We start from the raw sequence: 21,078 nt of genomic DNA on the forward strand, positions 1-21,078 counted from the left end.
CGGCACTGCAGAGCATGTATACAAACACACACACACACCAGTAGCAACTCCACCACTGAACTTGAAGTGAACGTGAAGTGTCACTCCCGTGTGAAAAGTCCTTTAATGTTGTGTATTTATGTTGATATTCCAGGTACCTGTCCTTTCATGTGATTTGCGAGGCAACGGTCACCATTCACGTTGTCATTTGCGGGTGATTCACATCTTATGCGCCACATCAATCACGTCCAATTGCGTCATTCACAACAACGGCCAGTGTGAATGTGCGTGTATTCGCCTTTACATTGACTTTGCATGTAACCACAATCAGAGAGACGCGAATGAAGTTTTCCCGGTTATCTAGCAAGGTAGCACAGCACATCTAGCGGAAAGAGATTCCAAAAGCTCAGACTGAATGATGGTATACTGCGCTTTTAGTCCTTTTTTTGGACAGACATGAAAGACGAGACATCAGTATGAGGACCACGGCACACTGCTCGCCCTGCCTTTTCTCATCACCGCTACCTGGCAACAACACAGCCGACTCCTGCCAAGCCGCAGACAAACATGATTATCTGGGGGAAACGAGTGACTCTGCTTTCTTTGATCCGCCGTCTGTTTTATTAGTTGCTGCTGCACAGAGGCAGCACCTTTGGTCGTGTACGTGTGAGTGTTACATACAGCGTACACTATGAGGTCGCCCTCTCTCCTCCTCTCAGCAGGAATAGGTCCTCACCGTAGAGCTGTCCAGACGCTGCACAGCTGAGGGTCCACCAACTGTAGGGGGAGACAGAGATCATTAAGCAAAGTACACTCCTTTTTCCAAATGAAAATAGGCCCACACTCTCAAGGGAACATTCCTCTTTAACATCCACAGCGATCAGATTGCCCAAGGGTAATATCATGGATATACTGTAAAGACACATAGTTATCCATAGCAGTACAATCACAGCACACACACACATACATACATAGCTAGCTACACCCACACGTCCATACAGAGATGCACAACTGGGATTAGTTGTAATATCACCCGGGCAACAATACCATGGCACACTGCCATCACACAATCAAAAGGATGTTTAAATGTTGAGTGTTGGACACACCAGCAACATGATCAGACCTTTTGTGCACAACACAGACCGGGGAGGAAAGACGCACACAGGGAAGATTGTTCAAGTGTCAATGGGATTCACCTTGTTAAGAGCAGAACTCTGGTCAAAACGTGTTTCAATTATGTATCATGACTAGGGTTCAGTATTGAAATTAGGTTCCAAGTAAGAACCGAATCCAATTTGCTGGGTGCCCATACAGATGAAGGGATCAATAAAGTCCAGTATTTCTCTCATAGATAAAGCGTACAACAAGCTTTAACTTCTACTGTTTTCCATTGTGTTGACATGGAATAAACATATGAGAGGTTATTGTTCATTACATTTCTTAAAGTTGACATTTATTGATGTAAAATGAGTTTACAGGGACAATTGTGATAGTTTAAACATCAGTATTTTCACTTTTTTTTTAACCTTTGGGGAATCGATGAAATCCTAACGATGCTCATCCCTAACCATGACTTACAGTGTGTCCATAATGCCAGGACAAATTTAGAGGTCTTTAGAAACATAATGCACGGCATCAATTCTCTCTATAGACCGAGAAATTAGACCAGGGTCCTCCTTCAACAGTGGAGAGAGCGAGAGAGTGGGACGTGTTATGACAAACGGTGTCAGTGGTTATGTTAATGCGTTTTCCGCCCACGTAAAACCTCCTGATGCGGGGCAACATAAAACGGCACTCACATCACTCATCTGTTTTAGCTGCTTTCGTTAACTCTTTGACTGCGGTTGACTCGATAACGCGTCAATTGCTAGTTTGTCCAGTTGGCCGTCGACGCGTTAGACGCGTTGGACGCGCGTTCATTGTTTAATCTCTGGTCGCGCTATTCTGATCATTTTTCATTCTAGGTTTCGGGTTCCACTCACTTCACCCACATCTGCATCCGGTTTTATGACGCAGATTCCGTTTCCGGTTTTCTTTTTTTTTCCACGGTCATTTTCGGCCAGAATAGGGAAACCCACGGTTTTTCACACGGTATAAAAAACGAACGGAGAGGTCCACTTCTATAATCTATAGTCTGGGGGGGGGGGGGGGGGGCAGCGAGTCAGCGAGCTGATGAAAGTGTCTATTTGCTGCTCTCTACTGGTGGAACCATTGTATGTGTTCAAAACCGCAGCTAGACTTACTATATGAAAATGTAATAATAAAAAAAAACACGAAAATAGCTGGCACTGGGGGAGTACTTTATGAAAATACTCGGCAGTCAAAGAGTTAATGTCTTAACATCCAAGGGTTGCACCAGCAAGACCCTTCTGCAAGAGGTAAGCATGGTTTCCTATCCCATAACTTGACCCCTAGCTTTGAACACCAGGGTTTTACGCCTGACCGTTTATGAACTTTGCAAAAACCCACCCTTGGAGTAGGGTATTGAGGGATAGTAGAGAAATCAAAAATGTGTAAGAGGGAGAGAGAGAGGAAAGTTGGTGGTGAAAGACAACAAAGAACAGAAGATACAGTATACTGCATGGCAGGATGGTGGGGGCAGAGAGGGGTGTTCAACGTGTAATGAAGCCTGATTCATACTTAGTTGCGTGCCGGCGTCGTGCGCCGGAAACAGCCGATCTACAAGCTTGCAACTGGCTGTGAGCTTATAGATCGGCTGTTTCCAGGGCACGACACCATCCTACCGTGCAGTATATCTTTTCGGCGCACCAAAAATAGTGGATCGGCTATTTTCGGTGCGCGACAACACCCGCGCGCAACTAATATAACTCAGGCTTAAGGCACACCAGGGCTAGAGGCTGTGACCTCCAGTAGGGGACTAGGGCATAGCTGACCTTGAAACCAATCCAAATACATGTCGTCGGAACTGTCGTCCAGCGCCTCATAGAGGACTGCAGAGAAGGCAGTCCCAGTGTCAAAGAGAACAAGAGACATTGTCAGAATGCTCCACACACACACAGACACACACGGTGAGGACCCCGGACCCCCACTCTGATAATAACTAATAACTGAACGTTGTAGCGCTACTGTGCATAACCCCTAGTTCTTCATCTTCAGTTCAACTACAGTGCAAATGGATTTAGAATAAAAAGGCCTTACACACCAAACCCAGGCGCTCACCTTCCGGGGGCAGTCTTCTGGAGTGACCCGAGGCGGTGGTGACCCGGAACCCGGCGGGGAGCGTCTCGGCTGATCCAGGCATCATACTGATGCCATGGACGTCCCGGGGAGGAAACTGTCTCCTCGTCCACGATGGACCCCGTAAGTCGTTGTCTTCATACTGATGATTGAAGATGTGTTTTTAGATAAGAATCTTTAACATTCATACAGTTAATAGAACAATACTTTCATGCCATGCGCACTAGCTATTAATGGAGCTGTGAGTCCGATATGCCAATAATACATAAATGAGAGTTTGACTGAAAACCCTCCCCTCTATTTGTTATGCTATTTAAGGGCTGATGTTGGGACAAATTTTTGTTTTTGGATATGTAAAAGTGCTGTAAATGATATTTTTTTTAAGTTAAAGCTCTGTATTCTGATAGTAATCATTGCTATAGTGTTTGTTCAGTAAAGGGATCCTCGTCTCTCCAGCTCTTTAGTTAACAGAAAATAAATGTTCAAGTGCACCATGATTTCATCCAATCAGGAGAGGGATCCCATTTATCAGCTTCAATTTTAAAGTGTTCCAATTTCGTCCAATTCTTTTCTTTTCTCATCACTTCCAATTTAACTTGTTTATTCTATATCCTGTACGAGTTCTCTCTCATGATTGGAATATGGTATCCCAACCTGAAATTGTCTTTTCTTTTTAATAAAAAGCTGGAGTTATTGAACACTCTATAGCAACAATTACAATGAGAATATAGAGCTATTTAACACATTTTAACACAACAATTAAATGAATCTGCACATATCACAGTCAGGTGACAGGTGAATGTAACAGCTCTCACCTCATCCAGTCGTCTCTCAGTGCCCAGCGCCAGCAGGTTGTTGTACTCTCGCTCCATAATCTGACGTGCCTGGGGGGGAAATATACACACACATCGGTTTTTGTAAAGTTACTTTGAGTTCGGAAAAAAGCACTATATAAATTGGATTTACTACAGCAGGGGTTCGTAAACTTTCAGTTCGAGACCCGAAACAGAAATTTGGTGTCTCCCAGAGATGCAAACTTACAGAAATATATTTTGAAATCGCAACACGTGAGCTTGTAGATTTTCTTTTTCTTTCAGAAAATCTCTTCAGAATTACAATTATTTAAAAACTAAATATTTGTTAGAAAGAAAAGGAAACACTACTGAGTAATTCATATGCATAGTTATTTTAACAGAGGAATTACAGACAAGCATCTGAAACATGAAATGCTTCTCTCAGTGGCTTTCTCTTCAATAGATGAGAGATACAGAAATTACAGAGTTGAAACTTCACTGGACAGGCTACAAGAGTGACAAGCAGACAAATCATTCTGTTTGTTGACTGGATGCTGGGAGAGGCTGTTTCTATATATACCTGAGTGTTTTGGTTTGGGATCTGGAGGACCAATGCCAGGCTGCTGTAATCAAAGTTGTCGTCGAGGGCGACCAGGGCTCCATGAACGCCGCTCTCAAACAGGATGTTGGCATAGTCCCTCAGACCTATGCTCTGGATCCAACGGATCACCCGCTCATTACTCCATACCAGCACATCTGCACAGCAGGACATCGATGTGAGTTAGATGTCCAAGAAAAGCACAATACTGACCGTTATACTGACATGATATTAACTAGGAAACTGAGATAGATTTGAGTTAGATGTCCAAGAAGAGCACAATACTGACCGTGATAATGACCGTGATACTGACCGTGATACTGACCATGATACTGACCGTGATACATGCTGTTCCTAAATCAGTGGTTCTCAAAGTGGGGTCCGAGGACCCCCAGGAGTCCTTGAAGAGGTTCCAGTGGGTCCCCAGCAAAATGAGTTAATATAGCATCAATTTAATCACTTTATTTTTGTTGCTTTTTACCCCCTTTTCTCCCCAATTTAGTCGTTGTGCCAATTGATTCCTCCCAACACACTTTACCCAATAAAATGTAGTGGGCTGGATTTACATCTGTGCGTTTGCTTTCTAATGTGTTCCCACTGGAAACAAACCCAAACTCATTCAACAATGGCGTCCTTGGAGCCGACAACACCACGGAAAGTTAGTAACGTTTTAACTTGTTCTTCTATTATAGAAATAAGTGGGCTTATAACCAAAACGATCCATGTTCCATGGGAGAAATGTTGTTAGTTTTCCGTGGGAAGAATGTTGTTAGTGGGAATGAAAACATAGGCGCCCCCACCGGAAGAGTAGGGCTGAGGGCGGACCAAACGGGCCAACATCCGGTTATCAACATTCTATTGGGCGGTCCCCCCAAAGTCAAATTCAAGGGAAAAAAAACAGCAGAGGGCGCTGTTTTTCCTTTTTTGTGACGATGGGTTCCCAGATTGCACTTGCTGTGTTGTCACTGCTGTTGTATCCTACCGACTCACCTGCCAGTGAGGAGCCCCCACCGGGAGGACGTAGAGCCTTCGTCCTACTCCTCCCACCCAACACTCCAGCCCGTAGGATTAAGCGGCGCGCAGTGACAATTATCGTCCAGCTTACCTCCCCTGAACCCGGGGCCAATTGTGTTTGTGTAGACGCCTGACAAAGCCGGATGCACCACGTGGATTCAAACCCACAACCTCCACGGTGGTGGGCAGGCGCTTTGGCACTGCGCCACCCGAGCGCCTCAGTTAACTCATTCAGTGCCATTCTTATTTATGGCAGTTTGGTTCTGAGTGCCACAGCCAAAATTCATTGTAAAAGAAAAGTGCTTAGGAGCCGAGATACAGCCTTTTTCAGTAAGAAGTTAAACAAGAAGTGAATGGAGCAGCAAATCTTCAAATCATCATATCTTGGGTTCTGAAAAATTTTTTTCATGACGCTCAGAGGCCATGACGTCTTAGACGTCATGTGGCACTGAATGAGTTAAATCACTTTAACCCTATATACATACAACATGAATCTTGTATGGGGGTCCCTCGCACAAAATCTTTTCAGATTCGCGGCCAAATGCATATTAATTTGGGGGTCCTTGTCATGAAAAGGTTTGAGAACCACTGCCCTAAATGACAGCCAAATGGAGGGAGTGGGGGATTACTGTAAATGTCTTTTTAACCTTAACTGTTGGTCATCGCATGGTAAATACTCACATACATACCCCTCAAATCATGTTGACTGTGCTCTCTGCGTCTCTCCAACTCCTTCCTGTCATAGTTGAGCTTCTTCAGACACATGATTCCATACTGTAAACTTGTCCTGAACACACACACACACACACACACACACACACACACACACACACACACACACACACACACACACACACACACACACACACACACACACACACACACACACACACACACACACACACACACACACACACACACACACACACACACACACACACACACAGTTACATTTACTGGCCCCCCACCCCCTAACATGAACAGCAACTGTACAGATCATTATCAAAATCCAGTATGTAATTAAAACCAATGTTCAAATCATGTTGATGCAAATTGACCAGCTTCCCCTATAGTTTACATCCAGCTGATGCTCTAGCAAGACAGGTAGAGCGGCATTATTACCTGTGGAAGCTGTCCACCATTTTAAGGTGCACCCTCAGGTCCTTCTTGGTGAGGTGGTCCAGCATGCGGGCGTCCACCAGGCACTCCATGAAGTAGCTGCGATACTGAGGTAGTCCAAGACTGGGCAGCCACTCGTTCCCTATCCACTCATGGTTCATGTCGCCATAAGCTAGAGTCTGGCAAAATACATGGCAGAGCACAGTTGGCAAAATGTTAATGGAAAGACCTTAATACAATATGGTAAGAGGGTTGAATGTATACATTGCTTTTGATTGTAGGTCATTATACATGTGACAAATAAATACTCACAACCACAAGAATTGTGTTTAATATTTTATTCATTTTCAATGGATGATCAAGAGGGTGAGTAGGAATGATAAATAAAGAAAAAAGATTAAAACAACTAAATAGTCAAGTTACAGTAGGTTGGTAGACAACCTGGCAACCTGGCAAATATTACAACCCAGCTAGCAGACTAATGGTGGTGGGCTGTCACTGGCCCACCAAAGACCAACTTTCCCCAGCGGCTCAAAGTAGCCATGCCGCGACCAAAGTACTGTTTTAGTGGTCCAGTGGACATGTTTAACAAAATTATTAAACATGTCACAAGATAACCCAAAAACATGCATGTGCACATCACACAAAGGGTTTTATGTCAATTTCAAGTGCTACATAAAAGGCATATTTCTGAATGTATGAAGAAACATAAAAAAAAAGAGGATAAACAAGAAAAGGAGTTTCTCTGGGGAAGAGACATTTTCGCTGTTCTTCCAACTGGATTTGGAAAGCGCACTGTGACTGTGGCACCAGATGTTTTGTTACCCTGGCTGAAGGAGTGTACTCACGCCCAATATACAGTACTCATCGCCTATGGGCCGAAGTCCAGACTGATCTGTGGGGAACTTTTGTGAACCCGCGTGATCAGGAAGGCCAATACCGGGCTAGCTCTTATCGGCCTGAAACCTTGCCACAAATGTGAAAAGTTGGCTGTATGTCGTAGTAGAGCTATTTCCCCCTGCAGCTTCCTCGGGTCCTCACAGCTGCAACCAGTTAACACTCACTGCAGTTTCTCTTCCTACTACACAACCTAGTGATCACATTGACCTTTTTTACTGCGATTTCATTTGCTACTATATATATATCTGGGTCTACGCTCTACCAAACGAATTTGGCATAGCGGGTGGTTTTAGAATCCACTATGCTCTTTCCCAAACGTGTGTGGGCAAGATATCAATTTTAGGGAAAGCGCAACAGCACACCCACGGGCACACCTCCAGCCGCAAATAACGGAGTCGGCATAACGACTAGCGGTTATAGCGGCCGCAAGACACCGTTTAGGGACAGTGCCAGGCTGCCAGCTCCCTTGAGCGGAATTCACGGGCAGCGGGTAATGCCAGCGGGTAAGGCATCAGCAAGAGTGGGGCCCTGCGTCTATTTCTGCAATAACTACACTTATAGCTGTTTTTATTCTTTCAACGTTACCACTTGTTACCGCACTGTTTTGCAAGCTCTGCAGCCTGTATTTCACGTCACCAACTACATGGACCAATCAGGGTCTGCTTTCCATTATGGTACGGTCCGGAATAGCTAGTTAGAACACTGTCCCTGATTGGCCTGGTAATAATGATTTCTCATACTCGTTGCGTATGAGCCAAAGTCTAAACTGATCTTTAGGGAACTTTTGTGACCCCAAGTGATCAGGATGGCCAATGCCAGGCTAGATAAGAGCACCATTGACTTACGTGCATTATACATTGGGGTTAAATATTAAAAAAAAGTATTATAAAAGTATATAAAGAGATTGGTGGAGATTAGCACAGACACACAGACAGACAAAGACAGACCCTCTTCTAGATGGCTCTGCCTCCTATAGAGCCACGCCATGAAAAACTATGAACATTTGTGTATTGGACAAATGGTGATTTCCGGTTATAAAATGTAATATCTCATACGCAAACTATGGACCCTTTTCACAGGAGATATTTTGACAGCTAAACAAAGTTTAAGGTTGTGGGTGTGTTTCATTTAGGTGTGTCTGTATTGCAAACATGAAGTTAACTGCACAGTAGCTGTCCATGCTGGCACACAGTAACACTTAAGAAACATGTTATATTACAGTGACTCCATTTGTGTTTACCTGTAAAAATGTCTGCTATGAAAAGGATCTATCCAGTACAGGAAATTGCCTTACCTGTGCCCAGCTTCCCTCCTCAGAATCTGACTTCTGTTGGCAAAGAAAGAACATACATGAGAGAGGTAATGACTAACAGGGAAACAAAAACCTTGCTTTCCCAGAATTTGTCCTACTGTAATTGGAGTGTCTTGTATCAATGCCTGTGGTTATGTTCCAAAGTGTCCACTATGTTTATAGAGTCTGTATTGCATTTGACAGCTCCCGCCACTCCCTGACTGATTGTGGTCAAAATCTTAGAGGCTTAGACTGAAAAACAAATGGCTTTGGTCGGGCATTTAAGATCGCATTACCAATTATGCTTCTGGGTTACCAACTACTGTAGTAATGAATCTTCACTTCCAGACTCACTTCACCCTGATATAGATCTTAAAACTGATGTATGGCTTTCTTTTGTTATCAGTAATATGGGCACTGTCCTGACAGGTATGATAAATAACAGACATTTTCATACATAGTGCAGCAACAATGGATCTGACCCAGATCTATAACAAGGTTTACAGTATATTCACAACCCAGGACCGCAAGCTGCAACGTAACTGCATTCAATCCCCATACTTCTATGCCAGATCACAGGTCTTATGGAAAAATAAAGAAAGTTTCTTCTTGCAACCCCCTGAGAAATTCTAAGAACCAAACTAAAGCCTTTTAATATGGATAGAGGCATTTTGGAACAGCCTGTGGGAGTTGGATGCAATTTGATGGAAGGAAAGCTTTCTTCCATTTGGAATGTGAATTGCTCTCCAGGGTTAGTAATGCGTTATCGCCTCAACCTTGGCGTGGTCTGACAGATTGCATTTGGTTTGTAGACTGGCTGCTACAGCACTACGCTCCTGCTTAGCGAGAACCAATCACTGCTCACCATCTCTCAGACAACGGTACAGAATTGGTTGTTAGCTTTGTTGTCCCCGAGCCCTTGACACTTCCACTCGTATACAGGCTCAGAGTGGAGCCAAATTGAAGATAACCTTGTATATCCATAAAATCTACTGTTTAATAAAACAGCGGTGACAGCTTCAAATAATGGCTCTAGAGATAATAGCAACAGTTGTGACATTATGAAATGCAGTCAATTTGAATGTACAAATATTGCACCTTCCTTTTGAGCTCATGGTCCGAACAATGGTTTGATTTAAGGGTGATAGTTGTTAGGTGTACGCTACTGTTGTAGGGTACTTTTCCACTCTGGTTCCAGTTCTAATTTAAGGATTGTGAATTCACATGATGAATGTCTTTCCTGTCATCAAGAATGACACTCCCGTCTATAACGTACAGTAGCTACAAGTGCTCACATACTGCATGGAACCACCATGTGCTAATGGCATTATCCATGGTGCCATCTTTACCATAGCCCAGGTGAGAGTTTATGGGGAGCAACAGTGAATTGTTGTCATCACCATCATACACAGCAAAGGTGTAAAAAAAGAGTGTATAAATGGACCGGGATAAGTATGGATGTGCAGCTCAGATGATGGCGTTGACCTCTAGAGATGAGACTAAGCACCTCAAACTTTGTCTGAGCCACTATCAATGAGTCAAGAGTTTATGCTGCTGCTTCCTGGTATCACATCATTGAACAGTATATTTGTCAAAATTCATTCTACTAATTCATTAGTGTTGACAAAGACATTCAGAGACCATGGTATGGGTTAATGCACTGGTTCTCAATGTGGGGGGTCCAGGGAGCTTGAGGGATTTCCAGGGGGTCCCATCCCCACTGAGAATTTAAAATCATATCAAAAGGGGGTCCTTGGACCGTGGCCTAATGCATATCAAACTGGGAAATTAAAAATTACTGAGAACCAGTGAGTTAATGGATGCATGCACCACACTGTTCACCTTACCCTGCACTGTAGTGTTGGACATGTACACACTCCCTCAATTATGCTCAAACACACACACGCACACAGACACAGACACAGACACACACACACACACACACACACACACACACACACACACACACACACACAGAAAGTGAGAGTAGAGGGGACAAGAGGACTGACCGTTTTGGAGGAGGGGGCCGCCATGGTCTCCATCTCCTCATGGGTCAACCATACGTTGCCTGAAGGCTACGAGGGGGCGGGCCCAAGAGAGAGAGCAGCGACAGGATTGGTAGCAGTGGTCCAGTGGGAGGGGCAAGCAGTGTTAAAGAAGAAGAGCAGCACCACTGTAAGCCAATAGTGTTATAGCATCACAGTCAGATGATGAGCTGGCCCCTCCCCGCTGGGGGTGAAAGGGCACACAAGGAGAACACAAACACAACACAAAACACACCACAGCACAAGACACCCAAACTTAGCATACAGGTACGATGTGGCACAAGTCACACAAACACAAGGGAAACAAAAAAGAAAACGGTACATTTGCCATGCAGAAAAGTAAAGACTGTGCGGTAAATTAGTAATTCTTTATACAAACAGGCACATCAATTCTCTAATCCCTCTCCATCCTCCACAGTATTCAATATGGACTATCCGGCTGTATTACTGGCTTCTGTCGTGACATTTTAATGTCTAATTTTAGCAGCAATTTCAGCTGTAGTCACAGCGGATGGTCAGGCTGTCATGACCTAGATAAGAACAGTCCATGGCACAGTTGTAACCAGTGTAGTGTGGGCCGTTTAATCCGTTCAATCCGGGAACGCATCTGTGTGTCATTTTAGATTTCTTTGGCTATTAAAAAATAGCAGATATACAAGCTCATAGCGCGGTACCGAATGCAGCGCTACGAGCTTGTAGATCTGTTATTTAAAAACAAAAAATTTGGCAAATCTTGAATAAATATATATGTTTTAAAGCGAACAATCTGTGCTTCTGGGGGTCCCTGGAACAACATATTTTGAGATGGGGGTCCGCAGCGAAATACATATAATTTTAGGAAAAATAAGTACTTGGCCGTATTTGGCCTTTGCTTCTGGGGACCCCCCAGAAGCATTCTGGGACCCCCCCAGAGGCATTCTGGGACCCCCCAGAAGCAAAGATTTGAGTTACAAATGTTCGCTTTAAAAAAATGTATATTCAAAAGGTTTGCACTTAAATGTTCACGATTTTTCAAAAACAAATAGCAGATCTACAAGCTCATAGCGCGGCACAGCTAGTATCTGCTATTTTTAAATAGCCAAAGAAATCTAAAATGACACACGGATGCATTCCCGGATAGAATGGGTTAATCTCTGTTCAAGGCACAGTGCTGCTAGCAGTGGGACGTTGCTCTGTCACCGTCTGTCTCTGCCACAGACTCTATGGGATATGGCCAGACAGAATGGAACCCCCATCCCCCCCTCACCCATTTCCCATGTCCATTTTCAGCTTGGTGTATCCATCCAGCACCAATTAAGTTAATTGGTGCTGGTTAGGGGTGTGCCGATACACTAATTTCACGAAACGATACTGGGCTCACAACTTCGATACGATACGCACTTTTTTATTATGAAAATATATGGGGGAGAAAAAAAGCAAATGCAAACAAATAATTCAGTTTTTGCATTATTCAGACATGCAAACTTGTAGCTTTTCAGCTACAATAGCCGTTTTGAATCCAAATAGGGCAATAGTGTGACACCTGACCCGAAAAAAAACAACATGTTGTCACCCTTTTCACCTCGGGGCTGTTTGCATGCCTGATTATTATTGTAAAAAAAACAAAAACAAAAACTTTTTTTCAAAACGATATTTTTTTTCTTCCAAAACGATACATATCGTCATGAAAACGTATCGCGATATATCGCGGGACGATATATCGGCACACCCCTAGTGCTGGTATATTTTTATATGTTGTCACGTTGTCGTTGTCAGCTGTCGTGTTCATTTAACACGACAGCCGTGCATTTTCTGAGCATGTTTATTCAATCGATTGTGTTGCAGCTTGGATCGATGGAACTAACATGACTTACACTTGAAGTTCCTATTTATTGGTATCACCATGAAAACTCATTGTTCAAGGTTTTAAGGAAATGTTATCAATAAAATCTTTGTTTTGCCAATTATTTGGGGGCCCACTTCCCACAAATACTCAGGGCCCGGTTGGGAATCGCTGCAATAGTCACATACCTGTTTTTGACAGTTCTGCAAGGTGTGATAATGGAGCAGAGTGGTTGAGGACAGAGGGCAGGGCGGGGCAGGGCGGGGCAGGGTGTTGGAACTTAATACTGATTTACAATGAGACAGAGGGTTGGACTTTGACCTGACATGGGACCAGTGCAGGTATACTAGCTTTTTCTTAATGTGTGGGAAAAACGTCATTGAATATGAATGGTTGGGTTCATATTGGAGTTTATTTTTCATATGGAATTAAATGTGAACTTGTGTGTGTGTGTGTGTGTTCATAAACCCAAGTAAAATACTGGAGCACTCGACTGGGTCTGCATGTTTTATTAATATGCAGGAGAGACTGACGTTTCGCGTCTTCCTCAGAGTCAAAAGCGGTGTGTGTTTGTGTGCCTTCCCAGTATGTACAGGATGCTAGTGCATGCTCCATAGTGCGGACAACTCCTATCATTAACCAACAGCAGCCTCCTCGGAGGCCATGTGCAATTACCATGACAACTGGGAGCTATGAAACCAACTCTAGTGTAAAATAGCTGCTGGGGTGAATGACTTCACACCACTGCAGTGTTTAACAAACCAGCACGCACACTCTACTACGCCACAACTCCCACTGTAATATCCACTAACTCACTATTTACAGAGATTAGAGCTTACGACGTGTAAACACAAAACTTGCAAAGACGGAGGAAAAAATTGCCATGTTGTCAAAAGGATCACGTTCGGGTATGTACTGTGTGTACAGTATGATGTAACTGCTTTGAAGCACATGCTCTAAAGTGTGCGTTAAAGCCTGATTTATATCTAGTCATACAATGGTGTCCTGTGGCAAAAATGGCCGATACACAAGCTCACAATGATGCGTTGCATGGAGCTTGTAGATCTGATGTTTTCGGCGTGGGACACTGCCGTATGACGTATAAATGAATGTAGGCATTAGGAATGTGCATGTCGTCTCATTGTCGTCTCTGTCGGATGGAAACATCATATGTCCAAAACTGTTACTTTTCAAAAGAATAAATGGCATGGCGACCGGATCTGCAAGCTCAAAAGGCGTCGCTTCGCACCACGTTTCAAGCTTGCGGATCTGCTAGTTTTGATGCTTTTGTGTAACGCTGTAGTATGATCAAGTAGGTAGTACGTTAATTTACAAAGAAAAACACAAAAAGTAAAAATATGGAGATGAGAGGTTTCTGCCTGACAGCAACGATATGTACATACTTGTACCTACAATTGCGTTTAGTTTGTTCATGCTCTGTGTGTCCAATCAGGAGCGTCATTTGAGGTCCCAGGGGATGGCCATTGCACCCCCTAGTGCTCAAATTTAAGTTTCTTTGTGTACAAATTAATCAACTTTTACATGGGCTCTTTTTTTTTTGCTATTTTTGAAATAGGGCTTAAAGTTCACCCAAAAAATGATTTATTTCTATCAATTGCACACCCCATGAAGCCTTGAATACATGGATTTATTTTTGTTTTTGTCGCATTCCTAAGCCAATAATTTGATGCCCGGGGGTGTATTTCCGGTAGGAGACACAAAGAATCTACTTTGTGTCTCCTACCGGATACATTAGCCGGTAGGAGACAGGAATCAAATTATTAGCTTAGGAATGCGACAAAAACACAAATAAATCCATGGATTCAAGGCTTCATGGGGTGTGCAATTGATAGAAAATAAGTCATTTTGGGGTGAACTACTCCTTTAAGTGAGCCCTTGTTTACCCCCCCCCCCTCTCTTCCTCTCCCCTGAAAATACACCCCTGTGTTGTATGTCAGCGTGTGTGCCAGAGACATGTGACAACTCACGGTTCGGGTGGTAGGCGGGGCTGAGGGGCTGGTGAGGGAGACCATTTCCTGGATGGCAAGGCGGAGTTTGAGCCGGTGGAGAGGGTTGCTGATACCAATCTCCCTCTGGATCTCTGTGTCGGACAGCGCTGACATGATGGCACCGCTCTTCACGTTGGCGCGGCACGCCGCCACATACCAGGCGGGCATCCCCAGCCACAGCTGGAACACAGGGATTAGTAGGTAGAGTTTGTAACACTAAATGTGTATGTTTGCAGGCAATCAAACAGCAGGGGGCAGTGATGTTTGTATTATAGGACTGATTTTTCTTTTATTTCTACCAGCACAAATACTGAAAATGTTTTATCCTCGATTTCTTTCAAATCCAGGATCAAATATTTTTTTAAATGAAGGTGTTAATAGTTCATATCAGTATTCATTAATGCAACTCCGCTTATTATAATTAGTCATAATTGAACTAGGGTGGTGCATAAAATCAAGGCATTATTACAATAAAAGTGCAACGGTGCTGCAAAGAATAATGTAAATCAAATAGGAGCCCTCTACCATCTCGGATCTCAGACTACATCCATTATCCATAATGACATTCACCCATTCACAGGTGAAAATATAGGAAATACAAATAAAATATTCAGATTAACACACAGAGGGCAGCAGGGGCCAAAGGCAGAATAATGACGCATTAACACCTGCTAATGTGACAGAGGACCTCATTAATGCCACCATGCTCCAATTAAAACAAGAGAACACTACACCAGCGTGGTGTAGTGTAGCAGCTATTGACCATGTTTGGAATGACTAGTTTGCATTCTACATGGAAATCTACAAGTAATTAGAATGTAAATGAGGGAAGATGGCAAAGGTATCATGATGACTAAGGTCAAAGGGAAGGAAGCATCATCATACACCAGTGGTTCTCAACATGGGGTCCTTGAAGAGGTTAAGGGGGTCCCCGGCTAAATGATTGATAGTTAGGAACCAAATGGAGCCTTACGGGTATGTGGCTCTGAGCGTGAACGAATGTAACCAAATGTGTTCACTCTCAGAGTTAAATTAACACTGAGGATTTTTTTTACAGTGTAGTCTTGGGTCCCAGTGATAATACAAATCATATCAACTGGGGGTCTGACTGTGGCATATTCCATATCAAACAGAGGGTCCTTGAAATTACAATAGTCTATTCTACTGCTCTGCAACTTTATTGAGTTTTCTTACCCTTGTTTACTGCCTGGGGACTAGAGATGAGAATTAGCCACAATAATAAGGATTGTTTTTTCATCCTGGGCTCTATTTTTAGGAGTTTCCATCACATCAATTGGCTATGCCAAAAATTTGATGACAGTGAGCTGTGATAAAATAATGCTTTTTAATACTGTATGAGATCATCTGGTGCCTGGTTACTTGCAATTATATTTGATAGAGGCACAGTACAGAAAGTGAAGCGCTACACTGAAAAATGTGAGAGAACTGTATTTATTACCAATCAAAATTAGGGCAAAACCTTTCCGTTTGATTATACTGCACCTGACTCCATTTCAAGGAATTTGAGGACACGATTTGAGATTTGATAGAGTGAAAATATCTGAAAATTATAAAGTGATTGCCTACCTCCAGCCAGGCTACAACTGTGGGGCCGTCCCACTGTGCAAAAGGTAAGCCCTTCCTTCTGGCATCTTCCAACAGCTCGTGCCTGAGGAAGGGGACAACGGCACCGCATCAAAACACACACTTGTGAGTTCTGAGAGATACATACAGTACAGTACAAACACATTTGCCCACTCTGATAGAATATTGTGCATCCGTTAGAATTCTAATGATTCCTCACGCACACTCTTCAAACACTCATTTTCAACAATATGTTGCAGCAACATGGTGTTGGTTTGGGTGTCTGTGTCCGTAGAAGACTGTATGAGTGCTCATACAGAATGTATCTATCCCAGTCCAGCCTGTACACCAAGACATTTGCAAAGGCTTCATATCATCCGTCTCTAGGCTGCAAGGCAAATGGGCAAACTTGCACTCCACTGTAACCCGCTTAGCATATTACCTGACACACACACACACACACACACACACACACACACACACACACACACACACACACAACCGCATAGTATAACTACTCTACATCTCTAAATACACTGCTTTATTCATAACAGTGGTGATCGAAAGATGAGAGATGTCGGTTTTCTTTTGCAATTGCTATTGCCATTATAGGAAACCTTTCAAAACGTAAGGGATCTCCTTTTCATGTAATGCATGCAAACATGGCTCTGTGGCACAGAAGATACTGTACATCAGCAGCATGCCGTTTCAAAGGTTCTTGGTTCAAAGACAGATAATATTTCCCTCTTCATAAAATGCATGAAAACACACTGACATGTAAGTAGAAAGGTTCTTGGATCAAAACAATCACAAAGTTGAACTTTTCACAAAATACATGAAAACACAAAGTTAAGTATTTAGTTGTCACAAAAATATCTAGTGCCTCTGTGGCACAGCCGATATGTCAGTGACATGTCAGTTCAACCTTTCTTGGTTCAAAAGAAAACCAAAGGACAATGATGAGCTTTTATACAATGCATGAAAACACGAGGTTAAATATTTAGTACAAAACCACAGAATGTGATTTCTCTAGCTTGTACAAGGCTTGAATCTTTCACTGAAGAACACACAAGAGACCGGTGAAGGTATGAGCCATGGTGGTCTATACAGTAAGACACGCATGGCATGCCTCTCCTCGAGAGTTCAAGACTGGGAAGTCCTTGTGGAAGGACACACAATAACACAGACCAAATACCCAATGGTGAAAGAGTTCAGAACACGGTGAACATAGTGGTTATGGATGGATAGCGATCACGTGATCCTGAAATGGGGAAATAAGAAATTGATTCCCAAACAAACTTGAAAAAGTGTTTTTTTAACACCATGACTGTGATTAAAACCATGTCCCAGATGAGAATGAAGAGCAAAAATAGATTTAAAGGATAACCATTAAAAATTAACTGCTCCCTCTCTCCTCCTGCACCTTCATGTACCCCTTGCCTCCAACCTTCTTGTGGTACCAAATCATGCACATTTCAAACGTCAAACTTCTGATTGAGAATCCTTTACATTATGATCCGTTATTACATTATGAGTTCCTACATGCATTCTGGAAAAGCTCTGGGTAAAAAAACAAGAGACTACTATTTATGTGTTGTGAAATGAAAATGTTTTATTCTATAAATTATCATTTATCAATTTTCACCCAAATCTCAAATACAAATATTTTCGTGTACGTGTAGAGCATTTTGACAACAAAAACAAAACAATTACGAAATAAAAATAATAGTATTGTGTTAAAAATGTTTAACGCAATACTATCGTTTTAATTTAAGTTTAGTAATGAATATTTGGTGGAATAACCCTGACTTCTTTAACTAAGGTATTACTACTACTGTATTCACCATCCACTTGGTCCTATTGCAAGAAGATATTGATGACCACAGCAGTGATTTTTATACTTCTTTGTTAAATAAGATTAGGTTCAGGTGATCACCTACTCACTACCTCATTAAGTAGAATCAGGTGTGCTTGCGTTGGAATTCAACTACACTGGAATGGAATGGCTGCAGTACAGGTAGAGATGCTGTATACTTATGGGTCCACACTGGATCCAAAATGGAGGTCTCATACAGAAATAAAGAATGCTAGGCAAAATGGATAAAGCTGGGTTGCTCGACCAACAGTGTGCTACTACGCACACACATTCTCTCTCACTAACAGGCAGTGATTTTTGACTACATTTTTGACTACATCAGTAATGTAGTAATGTTAGCAAAGCAAGACAGGGTGGTCCCTCTGGGTTTGTCCACAAAACACTACACAAGGAGTGATGTGTGCAAACTAGAGGTCTTGCTTCCACCAATGTACATGTGAAACACCTGATATAGCAACCGCCATTTGACGAAGATAAGAGGATATGACATGGCTTATGTACTGTATCTGGAAAGGTCTTGGGTTATGGGCAGATAAGAGTTGTCTGCAATACCACATGTCAGTCTACTGGCCTTTCCAACTAGCTTACTGAATCTTTGGTAGTATCTGAAGTCAGTATCTTACAGCCAAACACTTTGTTTCTGTTCTGGGTGGAATGGTTTCATTCAGTAAGTGCTGAGGGTGACATGAGAAGACTATGGCTAGATATTTAAATAATTTTGGTGAGCATCAGTCTGAAAGCAGTATGTACTGTAAAATGCCCCATATCAAGAAGGAGCAGGGTATAGATGATGTCCTGTTTACTCCGTCATGCACAGAGCCATTTGTATTTTGCTGAATCCACCCACACCAGTGCTGTGCTCAACTGGGTGCGAGACGGAAAACTGACGAAAAGGCGTAAAAACGACTGCCTGAGACAGAACCTTGAAACTCAACTGTTTGCATGAAAAACAGCCAGCCAGACACACTCACACACACACACACAAACATTTTGAATTCAATTCAGCAAACACATTCCGACAGACTCTGTACCCCCCATTGCCTGTGTGTTTAACGTTGTCAGAGAACTTGACAGAGAACAGCTTAGTGATCAGCGCAATGCATGTAACACCATGAGCGCTGGAGGCCTCAGTCCAGTGAAAGGGCTCTTAAACACAGCATACATGGTGTACAGAAGCCTACAGGTGACAGAGAGGGAGATGTATTCCAGTGTACATTCACTGTCTTATCTATACATGGGGATAGATCATGTTTTATGTTCAGGTGGAGGACACACACCCACTGAACATAGCTGGGGGAGGGAAATAAGGAAACAGTTATGAAAAAAATCATATGGAGAAAAAAATAATAAAGAAAGCCAAAACTAAAAGATCTGACATTCCCATAACCAGACATCACAGCTGGTTATTTCACACAAATAGATACAGACACACAGAAGGAGAGGAAGACATTCCAAGGCATAAGAAGCGACCCCGACTGTCCAGCCATGGATGCAGCTGCTATCCAACTGTAAAGAGGGGAAGAAACGTCTTCAAATGGTAAATGAAAAAGGAAGAAAGCGAGTAATGGGGTGGCTGTGGGTGTTCGTCGACAGCCATGAAGGAGAGAAAGATAGAAATATAAGAGAGTGACGTCAGTTTTGGCACGGTTTTGCGGGAGAGGACGGACGGACGGACGGACAGACGGACGGACGGACGGATGAATGAGACATAGAGATGACATACAGGGCACAGCTGGGGACAATGGAGATGTCCAGGAGATCAATCACACATCCTCACAACTTACCCGCTTTGTTAGAGTCAGAGGAGGATGAGAGGGGGAAATAAGGCGAGGAAAAGTAGAAGAGGAGAGAGAGAGAGTGAGAGTGAGATATAGGGTAAGAGAGAGAGAGAAAGTGACGGGAGACAAAAGTACACAAATGTTAATGAGTAATTAGGCATTTATCGTACGACTAAAAGAAAAATGTGATTAGGCACACACACGCAGGCACACACACACAGAAGTACACATGTAAACAGACAAAATCTTCACAATGTTGACATTATTTGACAGGAGCGTCTTGTCGGGCTGGTTGGACGGGCATATCACAAGGTGGTCTTCTACAATGCAGTCCTGACCACACGGCGTGCAGCAGAGAAGGAAATGATGTGAGATGCACTCAAACGCAGCAAGACCCCCTTTCCTCATAACCTCATACTTCACAATAAGCAGACCCATGTGCTCAAGAGATACACACACACACGATACTCATACACGACAGTCTGGCACCTTGCTACAGAATACAGATCACACATCAACAATCAAACCACAGCAGTTCTGATCAAGATGCTGAAATGTAAACGATGCAGGCAGCTGGATGGCATGCAGCGTGGAGGCACCAAGATGCAAGGCGGCTCGGCCCGATCCCGGACACTGCTATGGAGAGGTCAGTGCAGTGGGGAAAGAAATAATGACACAACATTTGTCTACATGAAACAATACCTTCTATTGATCAACCACGTGGGAGGCAAAATTATTGATCATGACAACTTTCGTGTGCGCTCTTCTATGGCAAATGACATTCATCATTTGGCGCAGGGGCATGGCAAATGCACACGCACACAAAGTACACACACGTGCGCACGCACATACTGTACATACATACTCTTAACATACACACACACAGAGTTGCATGCACTCACATATCTACTGACAGCACGCACACAAAGAAAGACACAGAAGCCGCCAACATAAATCCCTGTTGAAAAGAGATTTGATTTGCGAGGGGATTGTGTGTGCGTGTAATCTATGACTGGTGTTAGGGAAAGCATATTACGCCCCAAATTGACAAAGGAGCTTTGGGAGATTAAT

At 43.1% G+C, this 21,078-nt stretch overlaps 1 protein-coding gene across 1 annotated transcript in view; it reads right to left on the reverse strand.

The window, feature by feature from the left end:
• Positions 1 to 21,078, reverse strand: part of ppfia2 (PTPRF interacting protein alpha 2) — a gene marked incomplete at its 5' end in the record, with an annotated part of 192,302 nt that overhangs the window by 2,215 nt on the left and 169,009 nt on the right. Inside the window, 8 exons of the mRNA XM_080420769.1 lie at positions 661 to 756; positions 3,160 to 3,319; positions 3,993 to 4,061; positions 4,552 to 4,727; positions 6,273 to 6,370; positions 6,706 to 6,899; positions 14,749 to 14,949; positions 16,357 to 16,438. Coding sequence (XP_080276895.1) covers positions 695 to 756; positions 3,160 to 3,319; positions 3,993 to 4,061; positions 4,552 to 4,727; positions 6,273 to 6,370; positions 6,706 to 6,899; positions 14,749 to 14,949; positions 16,357 to 16,438 — 1,042 coding nt within the window. The 3' untranslated portion in view covers positions 661 to 694. The remainder of the gene's footprint in view (positions 1 to 660; positions 757 to 3,159; positions 3,320 to 3,992; positions 4,062 to 4,551; positions 4,728 to 6,272; positions 6,371 to 6,705; positions 6,900 to 14,748; positions 14,950 to 16,356; positions 16,439 to 21,078) is intronic.

Source organism: Gymnoscopelus braueri (genome assembly GCF_963280865.1).
Source record: "Gymnoscopelus braueri genome assembly, chromosome: 23".
Lineage (NCBI taxonomy): Eukaryota > Metazoa > Chordata > Actinopteri > Myctophiformes > Myctophidae > Gymnoscopelus > Gymnoscopelus braueri.